The sequence below is a fragment of the Egretta garzetta genome, unplaced genomic scaffold, assembly GCF_000687185.1.
Source record: "Egretta garzetta isolate BGI_Z169 unplaced genomic scaffold, ASM68718v1 scaffold13, whole genome shotgun sequence".
NCBI classification, from domain to species: domain Eukaryota; kingdom Metazoa; phylum Chordata; class Aves; order Pelecaniformes; family Ardeidae; genus Egretta; species Egretta garzetta.
Genome location: NW_009259239.1, coordinates 3754810 through 3770053, shown reverse-complemented (window position 1 = coordinate 3770053; position 15244 = coordinate 3754810). Strand labels below are relative to the sequence as shown.

The window sequence follows — 15244 nt, the reverse complement described above, 5'->3', positions numbered from 1 at the left end:
AACAGGGTGGCTCACAGAAGGGAACAGTTCTATTCCCTTGAATTTTTATAGTTTAAGACATTTATGTAATAACTGCACCATCCTAGACTCCTTAATTCAAACATACACGACAATTACTTACTGTAATTTTTCACGAAGAGCAGACAGGCAGACAGATAAAAGAAACTTTCATCTTTCTGATGTCAGTCTGAAGAGCATCCCTTTGCATGGGACTATCTTAAAAGGTGTCCCAAAGGAGAGATTTGTTTGATTATTTCAGACTCCAACTTACAGTGGAGTTGCTACCATACCACAGCAGAGTGGAAGCTTGGTTAAATTCTTTGTGTTTGTTTGGTCAAAGTTCAATTGAAAATACTAACGTCAAATGTTCATGGAATGACAGATCCATGCTTGAACAGTGGAGCTAAAAGATATATGTCCGCTTCTTGCTTCCGACAGGCATATAATAAAGTTTGACATTGTATTGCTAATCATTATTGTTGGAAGCACACTAGTTTGTTTCTACTGGTTTATAAGAAGTATCTGTGCTACATGTTTGAACGCAAAACTGATTCTTGTAGCTTTTATCTATTCAGTAAGTTATACTAATAATCATGGTTAACGTCCAACACTATAGTTTAGAAAAATATATTGAAAAAAATGGGGGCTGTGAACGGAAGTTCTACAAATAACTGGACTCAAAAGTCAAATGAATGGTAAAAAGCCAAAATTTCCTCCTTAAAACCTTTCTGGATGCTCACCACTGATCAATTTCCTTTAAATTGGACATTATACCTAGAACTTTGAGAGATCTCCAGGAAGATGATACTTTCAGCAAGACCTGGCCAAGATGCTGGCCAGCGATGGTATATTAGTCCATCTTCTCCCACTCCAATGCCCTCTGGCTGGGTTGTTCTGAAGCTTAAGAGCAGTTACTGACCTCAGAATCATGGCACCTGGCATACAGGGCTAAAATTTCAGATTGGTGATGGTCTTGCTGCTTTCAAAAATTGGAATATTTTTTATTAAGTGGATTGGACAGGATCTTGAGTAAACAGGATTGTTATATGGCCTGTACACTGACCAAAGGTAAAATTCGCAGAAACTACTAATCAATTTAGAAGCTTATGCCTCAAATTTAAAAAGAAATAGCCATAGGAACTTGGGACTATTAATGCATTTGAAATATGGTTTCTTAAGTTGATTTTTTTTTTAATGGAATTTCTGAAAAAAGTTCTTAAAAATACGCACTCTCAGTCATGACACAGATTTCTGTTTTGGGCTCTAAGCCTAAATTGTTATGTTGCCTTGGCAAACTCCCAAAGGCTGCCTCAGTTTCTATTTCTGAAAAATAGTAACACTTTTTATCTTCATGGGCATGTTGTAAAAATTAATTACTTAAGAGTCAAATCTTGGTCACCTGACTCTCCCATGTGCTTCTATTAAAGATAGCAGGGACAATATTTAACTAGTAGGTCTTAACCTAAAAGATTCTGAGCATTTTGGCACTGATCCAAGGAAACACTTAAGCATGGCTTTCCTGGACCTGGACCAGAGCATTCAACATCTTTCAGGATCAAGCCAAGTGTCAATAAGATGAAATGCAATACAGACAGTTCATGAGTATTACTTATTCCCTGCCTGATCCTGAGGGATGGTGAATCTTCCCCTCACTGAGTGATGAGTGCCATCAAGTGAGTAGCTTCCTTGTTGAGGTATTTCAGAATCCTCCATCAGATTATAAGAACTGTAGAAAAAAGAACAAAAAATCCCACCACCCCATATCTTCAGGAAATTTACTGTCAAAAATAAAGGAGGGAAGAGAAGTGAAAGAAAACAAAAACCACAGCAAGGGATATTTTTGATATGGATGTGATGTCTAACTTTAAGAATATTTTTTTTTTATTATTACGAATGTGAGGGCTCTTGAATTTAGAGAGCTTTCATCACAATATATTTTATGCCTTTAAATGGAATTCCCAGAAAAGAAATAATTTTCCCCTTATTTTGTATCAAAATAATTAAATGCATCACTGGTGATCTCAAACACGTCTACCCACAGCATCCCAGCCTGTTTCATAATGAATCACATCTGATCCCAAAGTGACCATACTGCAAAACCCTGTTAGGAAATTAACTGCAGGCCAGGGAGTGGTACTAATCACACAACCAGACAAGACCACAGCTGCCCAGCTTAGCTCTATAACCCCTTTTTTTCTGAACAAACCAGTAAGTTCTTCCTACCGAGTGAAGCTTCTGGTAGAGGCCACACGCATTGCATACATATCCACCATTTGCATTCTTTCGCCAGAGAGAGGTCTTTGTGGTCAGGCAATTGGCACAAAAAACACCCGAGCCTCTACGTCTCTGAAACAGGGAAGAAAAAGAGAAAAAAAAAAACCACACAGAAAAAAAAACAGGTCAGAGGTGAGTCACATGAGCTGCGGAGTTAGGACAAATCAACACAGGAGTTTTGTCTCTAGACTGGCAACAATGACAGTATAAAACCACACTGCCCATAATGAGGTCAGGTTCAATTGTGCTTAATAGGCACCACTGATTTTCATTATAATTAACCCTAGAGTGATGGATGAGGTGTGTGAAACACCAAAGCCTTTTCAGAATAACAGCTTTAACTTTTTGAACTTCAGGTTTTGTGCATTTAATGATGGTTTCTAAACAGCAAATTCTGAAAAACCCCTCTGGAAGCTGACAGAGAACATTCTGTAAACTTCTCCTGGTTTGTTCATTGCATTTCACAACAGATTATTTCTTTTTAATTTGCTTGATTTTAAAGTGTGATTGGTAACAAGAATTCTGAAACACCACCACTTCAGTTAGTTACAGTTTGTATCTGTGTCATACCAATTCCTGTAACAGAGATTAAACTTCATAAATCGAATACATGATATTTAGTTCCAGACTTTCCCACTTACTTCTGAAATCAGTATAAGCTACCATATATTTCCCACAGCCCACTAAGAACGAGGAGTAACGTCTGCCAAACAAATAAAAGTACAATATTCTTAATGGACCTCTTTTGAACTTACACCCAAAACCCCAGAAAACACGGTCTCATCGACGGATAGATTTATTTATTTTATTTTAGCCAGGCAAAGTACAACTTTCCTAAATGCAAATTGATTTTTAACCAGACTGAGTTGTGCATTCATCAGCTTTCATAATGATCCAGGAATATTTAAAAGTAGACACGTTTATGAGTATTGCTTGTTAAATTCTTTCTACGGAGTAATGATTTCATTAAACTTCTCATTTAAACAAAAGTCAGGCTGTGTTTGTGGGCACAAATACTAATAAGCAGGAAATGGAATTCTTTTGCTGAAAAGAAAATCTGAATTTCAACTCTGTTCCCTTTTTGCAAAGGAAAAAAATCAATAAGAAACCTTCAGCATCTAAGACAAGAATGGGTGAGTACAGGGAAAAACAGCCTGGGTGAAAACTAATTTTATTATAAATTAAAAATTACTAACACTATAAGTCAAGATTTCAGGGTTTCATAAAATTTAAGTAATTTATTTAACTTTAGTCCATACTGTAGAAGACTGGTGTTCATGCCAAAAAAATACAATGGTTATAATTGTACTCTGATACATTTCAAATGGAAAGCTTTCTGCAGACATAATTTTGGCTTCAAGACTGGAACACTTTCTTGGCATTGAAAGGGCATTTGATTCATCGGGTGTTTCACAATGTATCACTAAAAAGACCTGGTGAGCAGCCAGTTCCCTATAGGGTAATTTTTCCATCCAGATGCAAGTGCTATCAGAGGCCCTCGTCAGCTAAACTAATTATGATCTTGCATTTGCTGATGCCTGCTCACTCTAACGTTCGACATCCTCCATTAATCATCAATACAAGGAGAATGAATGAAACGTAAAGAAACGAGGGCTGGTAAGCTGCACAGCCATAAAAATCTGAAATGAGTGCAATAATTTAACAAGATTGGGGAAATGTTTTTAGTGAGCACAAAGTCAGGCTAACAATTGCCCTTTTAAACCAAGAACACAATTTCATTAGTACAGCAGGTTGAGCTACTTTAAGGTGATACAATAAAATCGAGATTGTCGTCAAGATAATCTCTCTCTCACCCCCTTACATCATCCCCTACTTTGTCTCTTAAATCAGAAGCAGTAATATACTGTGTTTTTCGCAATTTGACTAGGGGGAGAACTGCATGGTAGCTGATGTCCTTCGGCAAACATCTAACTAGTCGTGTATAGGAGATGCAGCTCACTGTGAAGGCATGCTCACCCACAAGTAAATTGAAGCTCCCAATTCTTTTTGTGGTTGCATATCCTTGTGAAATTCCACCTGGCTGCTGAAATATTTTCCTTAAGAGTACAGTAAAGCTTCACTAAACTGACCCCAATTTGGTCCACTTGAAGGGTGAGAAGTTTCCAAGTGGAAATGACTGCATATGGCCAGGATTCAGATACAACTTCAGAACTGTTCCTTTCCATTCCTACTTTCTGTCTGCCGGCCTATGGCTAATTGGTGTGGTGTATTAACCAAGTCGAGTCTTAATCTGAGTCGTCAGTCTTTCCACCCTTTCATTTCTGTTTGTGTTCCTTGAGTTTGGGAAATACCCTCTACAAAGTCATGGAAGACTTTTAAAATATACAGACAGCGGTCTAGTTTATACGCTGCATTTGTACACACTTGGATGGTGACAGAAGGCGTAGTAACACTGAAATCTTCAATGAATGCTATAGAACTAGTATATCTTTAAAACATTGACAGAAGTAATTCATTTTTTCTTTTTTTTCAAACAAAGATGTGGTTCAAACTGGACATTAGTTGCAATGAAATAATACAATGACTACAGCTGACAACGATCTACAAAATACCCAGTAGGAGCTATACGTATCAAACCCCTATACCTGTGCTTATTTAGTACTTACAAACTATTTATCTGTTTAAAATCTCAAAGTAGTCCAGCTAAACACCCTTCCCTAAGTTTAATGCAAAGTGTATAAATTCATCTTACATGCTGTTCTAAGCATCACATCTTACCTTTCTCTACCTTCTCTTATTTCTGTATTATTTAAGGACCTTACAGGATAATCAGCAATGAGTATTCCCCTACCTAAGTGTTCCAACATAGATTACATATACTAATGAATTAAGAATTAAACCACCTCTGGACAAACAAACATGCTGTTACTTTGTTGAGCTTTTGGTTATGAAACAGCTTTTTATAGCTATAGAATGGATTTCCTGGGGTGAAACAGGACTGTGGCAAAATTGGACTAAATATTCTTGACTCCCAGATCCCGCTAACCACAGAACGGACTTGCTTGTCAAAATACACCTGAGAAATTTTGGTGATGTTTGCAAGAAAAATCGGAGGCTGTTTTTAATAGCCTGAAATGCCTGTAGTCCTCTTCTCTTAAACCAATATGGTTTCTTAAAAAAAAAAAAAAAAAGAACAAAACCCTAGGCCTTTACTTCCCATGTATCAAGTTTTATAAAAGTTACTGGCCAACAGCAATAATCTAGTTTTTTTGTGTGTGTTAGATTTTAATTAGTGATGATACTTCTACTGTTAGTGATGATACTTCTTCTGCATAAGCCTGCCTGGCTTTGCATACTCAACGTTTGTAGTAGTCAATAAAAATGGCCAAAATTGCTGGTTTTCCGGGTAGTCTTGCAAGGGAACAGGCAATTGAGCTCCAATCCAGCAAAGTCTGTGTACCAGCTATGGCCCACAGCCTCCAAAAAACCCAGCCATGTGCTCAAGTTCTCTGCTAAGCAACACCCTAGCCAGCATTTTCAAGAAATATGTTATGGAACCTTTTGCTCATTTTCAAATGTGAACACATACTTACCACAGTAAAATAATAAATCTTAAGATCAGCCCAGAAAAGGTAAGGCGACATAACAAGTCATAGGAGGGTCTGAGCCACCGATAAAAAGGTTTCCGTCTGTGATCAATGGCACTAGCACTAGCTGGAGTTATCCATGAAAACTTCCTATACATTCTTGGAAGAATAAGCCAAAAGGGTCTAAATAACTAAAATATGTATCTACTAAGTCAAGCTTTAATCATCTGGAGCCTTATAACCACTACATTACAATCCCAAATCCTGAAGGGGCCAGTGCAGTGAAGAGCCTGTCTCTATTTTCATTCCAGTTCCTAGGTCTGGGCATTTAATATCACGGTTGTCTCAAATCACATTGGGCTGAAACTTGGCGCATGTTTTTGTCAGCCCAGATGTAACTTTTTTTTTTTTTTTTCTTTTTTGGTACTGAAAACTTTATTTAAATCAGTTCAGCTGTTTATAATTTGGTGATTGGCCAAAGCTGGGGGGGTAGGAGCAGAGAGGATTTCAAGTTTTTCAGATAACTTTCTAACAAATCTGGAGTCGTAGTGGCTTTGCTCTGGGGAAAAGAAGTATGTACACATTTTAGTATTTTAGTAGTAGCAAAGCAACAAGTGGATTATTATTTTCATGTAGCTAAGCTATGAAAGTTTGTAATTATTCACCAAACATGTATCGCAGATCTCTCTACTAACTGTTTTCCCCCAGTAAGAGCCATGCTGAAAGCATGTAATTGCATAACAACCCTTGATATGCAGAGTATTTACTCACATTTTTTATGGTTTCATATCTTGACCGTTTCAAATTGAACAAGTCTGCAACTTGGTATACACATCGTCAAGCCCGAGTGCCTAATTTTTTTTTTTTTAACTCCTTAAATGATTTCCACTAGTTACCAATACTTCACTGAAACAAGGAAATTATTAGTAGTGCTTTCTGCTAAGCGATGAAACAGCAGGGAACACCATAACAAGCAATACACTTAGGCATCCTGACAGGATCAGGCCCTTATTTTCATAAAAACTGCTTTAGATTTGAAAAAGATGAATCTACAGTTTACACAATTTCAAATTTTGTAGCCATGTAGAAGCATTATTACACTACTCAGTCATACAACAAATATTTAAAAATGTATTGAACTTGCAGTTATTATTTCAGCGGAACTTCATGTAGCAAAATCTATATTGTAAAAGCACAGCCAAACCCCCTGCTCAGGAACTGTGGCTTTTTAGCTAGCTAGACTAAGCAACGGTGCCTGACTCTCTGCTCGTGCCAAATACATCCTGTTTTCAAAATTTCTGCCAGAAGATGCTTTTAGAAACTCAAATAGGCTCCGCAACCATCAGCCAAGCATTTTTCTTACATCACCCTCTTGGTCTGGACACAACAAAACTTGTCTTTTTCTGATTGCTTTCACTTCCCCATCATAAAATGATGATACAATGCAGCCCTAGTGGATTTTTTGACCATCTCTGGCTTCCTTACCATGCCAGAAGCAGAGCACATTGTAATTGCAGCTCCAGAACACGAGGTGCAGAGCGATCATAAATGTTACCCAAGAATAAGCATATGCCTGACCTATTTCCAATGACAAAGTCGGGGACTACCATACATGCCTTGCTGAAAAAAAAAGGCAACACGCTGGCTCTGGATGCTCTCTGGCAAGACGGGAGGTCCAAATGGGAGGTGCCTGGAGACCTTCACATACTTGGTTCAGTATGAGCCAGGTGACCCACTGTGGAGAGGGTCGATGGGAAGCAGCTGATCTCATACCTATAGTTGTCAGGCTGCAACCATACGGTTCAGAAAAATAGTGTAATACACTCACGGTTACATCTGTATATGTTGTGCTTGCCACTGTCGCGAGTATTGTGCAGTTTCTTGTTTCACACCTGCTAGGTCTTTCCAGGTATTGTCCTCCGTCTATGAGGAGGCATTTACTTCTCTGAGTTTGGGTGAGGCTCAGATTAATTGAAGTCTAAAACCTGGGCAGCAAGGCAGCATCTGGATGTTGGAGTAAGTGCTTCTTTCTGCTGTTTAGGATGGGAAAAGAATCTTTCAGCCCTCATTTCTTTTGGCTGCAGAGGCACTCGGACCTTTCTGAATGTGTTTAATCAAAACTGCTTTCTCTCTCAACTATGAAAACAGCCACAACTATGTCCCTGTAAAGTTTCACATTTTAAAATTTTAGTTGCTTTTGCTGTAACTACGTCTAAATTAAAAAGAAAGTCATTGGGTTTTCTTCCCTTTATAACTTGGACAGCTTTCAGGAATAGACCAGGCACAGCAAATTTTTGGTCCCAAAGCATAAGTTGTCAGAAAAAGCGAAACACATAAAGCAGCGTGTTAAAGTAGAAGTTGTTTTCAACCTTAACTATGAGTTAACAGATGCCTCTTGAAGTCAATTTAATGTGCCAAATCCAAACTCTTCATCTAAGACATTTTCAAGAACAATTACATTAAAGAGCTGTATTTGAAAGACACATAAGAAAGACCTCAGGAAAGGCAAGGTAGGAAGAAAGTAAAAATGCCAAGAGGAAAGTTAAAATTACACACCTAATTCGTATAAAAAGTTTAGTGGAATTTTTAATGCTCTATTGTGACAGCATCTTTTTATGATATATGCTGTATTACAAACTTTTAATGAGAGGAATCAGGGGGGTTTTAGAGACGGAAAAAAAACCCCAGACAGTAAATTAAACATTACTACTAGCACAGCCTTTCAGAATCCTACCCTTGATCCCTTAGGGAGAGTAAATATTTTAATGTGCATGTAAACTGCAATTATTTTTTATCAGCAGCAAAATTGCAGATGAGTAGATTTTGTCCCAGCATTTGTAGCACTTTCCTGCGTTTTGTAAAGCTACCTTAGAGACAACGGCATTCACTTCTTAGAGAAAAAAAAAAAAAACTACCCCAAAAACCAGGCAGCAAACTACAGTCTCTTTGTGTCTTACTAAGCAAGAAGAATTTAGTAAGATGTTAGTTTAGGATGTCATGATTGCAAGTAAAACAATGGCTGATCAAAATAAATGACTAAATTAAGAAAAACATAGCTATGCGAAGAAGCCACTAAATCACTTGCTGTTGGATCTCCTCACCGCTGTCACCTCCTCACCTTTATTTCCTCCCCCAAGCTACAGCTGACCCAACCTTTACCACTGCCCTGGAAGGGAACCGGCTTCGGACACCCACCTTCAGCCAGAGCCTCAGCTCCACAGGCAGGAATTTACCATCGCTTTTATCGTCTGTTAAGAGCCACGTGTGGCTACAGGATCACATAAATAACCACACTATACCTTGTGTATCTCCTTGTTAATTCACACAGGGATGGAAGGCAATCTCACAGTTTCCCCCTCAAGATCTGCAGTGGCATAAATATGAAAGAATAAAACCTTCTCTGCAGGTTAGACTTCCTTGCCGCAGTTTGTGGCAGTTGATTTTTAAACGCTGTGTGTTAAAAATATATGTGATCTTCTGTTGGGCCAAATACATATACACATAAATACACATAAACATATTTATGGGATCAGGTATTTATAATGTACACTGAGAAATATTTTCTGGTGGAACTATACGTTAGTCTGGTTTGCAAAGAGTTAAGAGTTTACTTAAGCTTTCTACACTAAGTACGATTTTCTAGAAAGCAGTTTCCTTCAACTGTCTTTTACTAGATATAACGTACTTTTAAGGTCTTATCCTTCAACTTGCACAAACTAATCATCCTTAAATCTATTCCAGTGCCTTAAACAGCAGCTACCATGCTGTGATATGTTCTCGCTTTTGGTGTATTTTGTCACTGACTACAGACCTCCACGGAGACAACCCAAAAATTATTTTTAAGAAGTTTTATTAACACTAATAGCAAAAAAAAAAAAGCAACCTGGAAACCTGCATTTCCCGCACAATAATGATGTCATTTTGCAGCAACTGAAACCTATTCAAGAGGAATAGAAATTCTGTCTCCAATAACTCACCAAGTCAATTACACAGGAAAGTACTGTAATGGGCTGTCCCCCGTCAAACAGCTCACGTACACGACTTCCTTCTCAATTACCAACTTGTCTGCATTGCCATCTGTAAAAACGAACGCATACCTTGTGCTGCCAGTTTCTGCTCTTGCACTTCCATTAGTGGAACTGGCTGCAGCTGCTCAAGAAGAAAGCCCTGATTGTCTTTGCTTTCCCCCCATGTAGCACCATTTTTCTCCCTTCCTCCGGTGTGCTGACTCAAGGTAACGCGTTATCTCTGCTGAGGTGTGCCCGTGAGTAGTTAAACTACGATCCGCCTAAATCTGTGTCCTGTTCTCTTCTCGCAGTTTATCACCTAACACAGTAGAAAGCTGCCGGCAGCATCTCTCAGCGTCTTCACCAGAATTATGTTAGTATTGCAAGAGCTTTTATCAGTCCTTTTTTAATAACTGCTGTAAAAATTGCTAAGTTTCTGGCTAAGCGTCTTCCCACTTTTCTAAATCAGCTTGACCACTCAGGCAATTTTAAAAAAATACGAAGCAATCAAAAATAAGATTAATAAAAGAGGTCCAATTTAGGAATACAGCTATTTCTTAAAAAAAATGGTTAGGTAAATGCATTAGTGTGCATAAGCAGGACAGAGGGAGCCTGGTTTGGGAACTGCGATCCTTGCCTCATGTAACATAAACCTTTCTCCACTAGCACTTTGCTGAAACAGAGTCAAGCAGCAGCTCCGATGCTGAACGGCTGCCTGAAAACTCAGCGCTCGTACACGCAGATTGCTGCTCCTTCCCGAGCGCCGCGGGCTTCCGCCGTGAGCTCAGCCGCTGGTAAGGAACAAATCTAAGTCCTTAGGAGCCTCTTGCATTTTTTTCAAATTAGAAACACAACATAAGTGGTATAAAATGTACAAAATTAGATGACTCTTCTTCTGATCAGTGACTGGATGAAAGTAGTCCCCTCAGAACTAAGCACACTGAAAGAGACATCGAGAAAACTGGAAATGCTTCTGACTCTCTCATTTCTTGGCATAAGGCAAAAATATCCAAGCCCTGCTGTCTCAAACAGGGAATCTAAATCAAAAGTTAGACTTTGCTATAAACAGACTCGCTTTCTGAGATAAAGAGCCAGTTATGAAGGTGCCTAAACACGGAATTAGGTGCTTAAATTTAGGCATCAATACCAGAGGATTTATGTTCAAGAAGGCACCCCCACATATCCCTTCTTTCAGGAGGTAATCTCACTCATCAAATGAACAGATAAAAATGGAGCAAAGATACATCCACATTTCCTTAAACACCCCTAACTTTGACATGGTCGAAGAACCAGAGTGCATTTGCAGATCTCAGCTAAGAGCCCATATGCAATTCTACATGTGATAGTAATTGAGGGTCCCAATCCCACAAGTGCTCTGCTGTAAGCATGAGCACAAAGCTGCTGGAGTTCTCAGCTTCTGGCATCTGTTCCCACTTCCACAGAAATCAGATGGGCAAAATTAAGTTTTGAGGAAAAAAAAAAAATCACAGACATTTAAAAAACATTCCCTGACCTTATTAAAGTCCACGTGATCTCTATTTATATAGAAAATGGCTCAGAAAGCCAGCAGCTGAGAGGAGGAACTCTCATTTGTAGATTTTGGCTGAGGGCTGCCAAAATCAGCAGGGGAAAGGCTCCTTAGGGGTAAAAATTTCAAAAGCCATTAAGTGTCTTAGAAGCCTCAGTCCCACTGCCTTTTGATCACCTACATCCTCCCAAATTTGCACCCCAAATCTGGAAACTACACTAGAAGAATAATTTCTAATTCAAAGTTACAAAATGAGGATCTAAATTTTTCATAGAAGTCTTCAGGACTCGGAGAGGAAATGTCAATTAGGTGTCTACTTCTTGGTGAAAACCAGTGAGGTAACATTTACCTGTTACTTGTACTTTAAAAAATTCCCCTTAGGACCATTACTTTTAATTAAAGAAAAAATGTAACAAGAAAATGTTTCAGATGGGCAGCTATAGCTATAGCTTATATACTTGCTCAGGAACTGAAGTAACTGTAATTGAGTCTCATGCAGTCCCCTAGAGAAAGCTGTTACTAGGGTGGGATCCAAAGCAGACTATGTCCACCTATTATTTTCAATACGCTTAGGGCTGCAGTCTCACTGCAGATCTTGTTACGTGCTGTTGCTAGAATGGCTTCCATTCAGAAAAATCAACATTTGCCAACCCATACCACACAATTACCATAGTTATTTCCTATTGTGAGCTTAGGGAGAAACTGTGGTATCCCAGATACCACGGTGTGGTAAATATTGAAAAGTAGTGGCCTTTTTATAATGGACATTTTCATCTAACCCAATCCATTCCAAACACTTCCAGATAACAAGACAATAAGGCAGAGCCTGTGTCTAAGTGGTTGGTTCTAACATAATCATCTTATTCTGTCCTGTGATCCCACTTTCAGCAAAAATATTTAATGGCTTCCTTTTTGATAGCTTTAGGATGTAAGAATAGACTAGAGCTGTGATCAACCCCTACAGCCATCTAGGGAAGCATATCCTGAAAAAGGGGAAAAAAAGAAAAAAAAAACAAACACAACAACAGAAAAAAACCCTCATATTTGTATTTTTTAAAGCTAACCCATGTAAAAGTTCCAACAGCCAGCTGGTCTGCCTTAGGCAGAGCACCGCCAGCAGGTTGAGGGAGGTGATCCTGCCCTCTGCTCAGCCCCAGCGTGGCCACACCTGCAGTGCTGTGTCCAGTGCTGGGCTCCCCAGTACAAGAAAAACATGGATGTACCGGAGAGGGTCCAGTGAAGGGCTGCAAAGGTGATTAAGGGCCTCAGGCATCTGTGATACAAGGAGAGGCTAAGAGAGCTGGGACTGTGCAGCCTGGAGAAGAGAAGGCTCAAGGGGATCTTATCAACATGACCCTGATGGGGGAAGAAAAGAAGACAAGCCAGGCTCTTAGTGGTGCCCAGTGAGAGAACAAGAGGCAAAGGCACAAACTGAAGGACAGGAAATTCCATGTGAACATCAGGGAGAAGCTTTTTTACTGTGAGGGTGGTTGAACACAGGAACAGGTTGCCCAGAGAGGCCGTGGAGTCGCTGTCCTTAGGGATATTCAAAACCTGGGGGGACACAGCACTGAGCACCCTGCCCTGGCTGGCCCCGCTCTGAGCAGGGGTTGGACTAGCTGACCTCCAGAGCTGCCTTCCAGCCCCAACGAGTCTGTGAAACTTTCTTCGGTGAGAGGCTGTAGATTGCTTGCCACTTTTTTTGTTCTATTAATTTCTATCCATTTTAGCCTTAATACCTATCCATTTGCCGTGAAAAATAAAATATTTTAAATTTCATGGCTATAAAAGTATTAATTAAAATAGACCAACATCCAAACTGAGTGTTACAGATTGCAATCTGTAAAACTGTACAGCTACTAAAAATGGAGAAACCTACTTTTAAATTCCACCATAAATAATTTCAGAATGTTTATGAGGAACTGAGTGAAGGATCTAATGTAGGTTTTACAAAAATTATTCTCTACTTGCTCTTTCCTATCAAGATCCTAATGCCTACTTGCAAATGAGACTCAATATAGGGTGTTGTACAGCTTTCCTTAAAAATGCCATTAAGATGTGGAGGAGAAGAGAACAACTGTTCCACATTTTGGAGACATTTCTCCTTAAATAGTGTTTATGTACTGCAAGCATCCCTTCCATAAACAAACCAGGTCTTTGGAACAAGTGAACACAATCTCTGAAGAATCTTTACCAGCTTCTATTTCTGGTACATGATGCACTGAGAATTTTAGGCCAACATGGGCATATGGTCTCCTAGTTTGATAGGAAACATTTCATGGAATTCAAGACAGAGCCACAGCATAACAACTGAAGACCTTAAAATTGGTGATATAACACAAGGTTGGGAAAAAAAAAAGAAAAGAAAAACAAGTGTTTCCTGATACAATATTAGAGGCAGTAGGAGCGTGTAAAAGCACAAGAAAAAGGAAAGTCATGGTAAGTGGTGTGCACAAAGGAATACTCTGAATCCCTTATTAATCAAGCTTAACCTCATTAACTAAACTGCCTTAACCTCTTCTTTTTTTTTTTAGCAGAATCACCGAGTAGGGAACTCAATTTTTTTAAAAAAACGAATAATAAACAGTATTTATCTTAATAACATTCATGCAGGATTTGTAGCTTTTCTGCCTTTGCAGCCCTAGAAACTGGTGTGCCCTCTGTACGTTCTGTACTCATTCACATCTGCGCAGAGAATCCTGCAACTGCACAGCAGTGCTTCCAGCGTCCCTACTCTAATTTTTCTCTTACCTTTAAGAAAGTGGTTCTTAAATTGCTTAGGGCACCAGCTTCAAAATCTGCAGTGTCAGAATCACTCCTACAGATTGCATTTCACCAAAGGAATTGTTTCTGATGCAAGTGGCAGGGTGAGCTTACGGCTGGGGGCAGTCACTCTCTGAAGTGGCACGAGCCTGACAAGAGCAGGACGAGAGAAACACGTAACCGAGCAGGGTTTTCCATCGTGAGCTCTGCACGGCGAGGAAGAAACATACCCACCCTGTCACATACTCAGGCTTTAGTTCAGAGTGCTGCAAAGGACTGGAAAACGGCACTCAAGAAATCAGGCACCAGGCTGGCAGGAGAGGGACGGCGAAAACCCTCCTGCAAGCCCACAGTTAACTTGTTTTTCACATCCTTCGGAGGCTTCTTAACTGCAGCTGACTGCGCAGGAACGCGTTGTAAAACAAGCCCTCCGCTTCCTCTCTGAGGTGGTGTCAGCCCAACAGCTCCGCAGCCTCGCTCGCGGGCAGCTGCGCCTGCCTCCATGTTGTAACTGGAGAGGCAAAGACCATTGGGTTGCCTGGAAGTGTTCACCCATTCCTGCAGACCTAGGGCACAGGCTCAGAGAGGAACTGTTTGCTCCTGTTCCACTGATCAATACACCATTTAGGCAAAAAATGCCAGGAAACCATGTCCCTTTTACCTTCCACCTGCTAGTATCACGGCTCACCTGCTTTTGAAATATGCCTCCAGAAGGAGGCCCACGTACGCAGCTTTACAGTAAAAAGAAACCTTTAAATTTAGATATGCTGTACAAAATCATAGCTGCTACTTGCTCACAGCCTATATTCACAGTCTTTAGGAGCAAGAAGGAAAAAGACATACACCACAAAGGAGCACATTTATAATGACATGCCTTTTCTCTAGGAGAGAAAAAAAAAAAAAAAAAAATCTTCCATTTCATCGGCATCTTTGCCAAAAGCCCTCTTTCAGGAACTGAAAAGAGAAGGGCCTTTATTTCCTACATATATTTTATAGGAAACATTTTTTGGTTCTGTGTCATGGACTAGGATTTCACACCTTAGTGGCGAGTCATATGGAAATGGACATGGCTGTGGAAACTTCATGGCTGTGAAACCCCGATAGTAAAAACAGCAGGGAGAAGA

At 39.6% G+C, this 15244-nt stretch overlaps 1 protein-coding gene across 2 annotated transcripts in view; it reads right to left on the bottom strand.

Moving 5' to 3' along the window:
- TRPS1 (transcriptional repressor GATA binding 1) overlaps positions 1 to 15244 on the bottom strand; it is a 171264-nt gene that overhangs the window by 4251 nt on the left and 151769 nt on the right. For both annotated transcript variants that reach the window (XM_009635992.2, XM_009635993.2), the window contains exon 5: positions 2224 to 2346. In XM_009635992.2, the coding sequence (XP_009634287.1) occupies positions 2224 to 2346 (123 nt within the window). The remainder of the gene's footprint in view (positions 1 to 2223; positions 2347 to 15244) is intronic.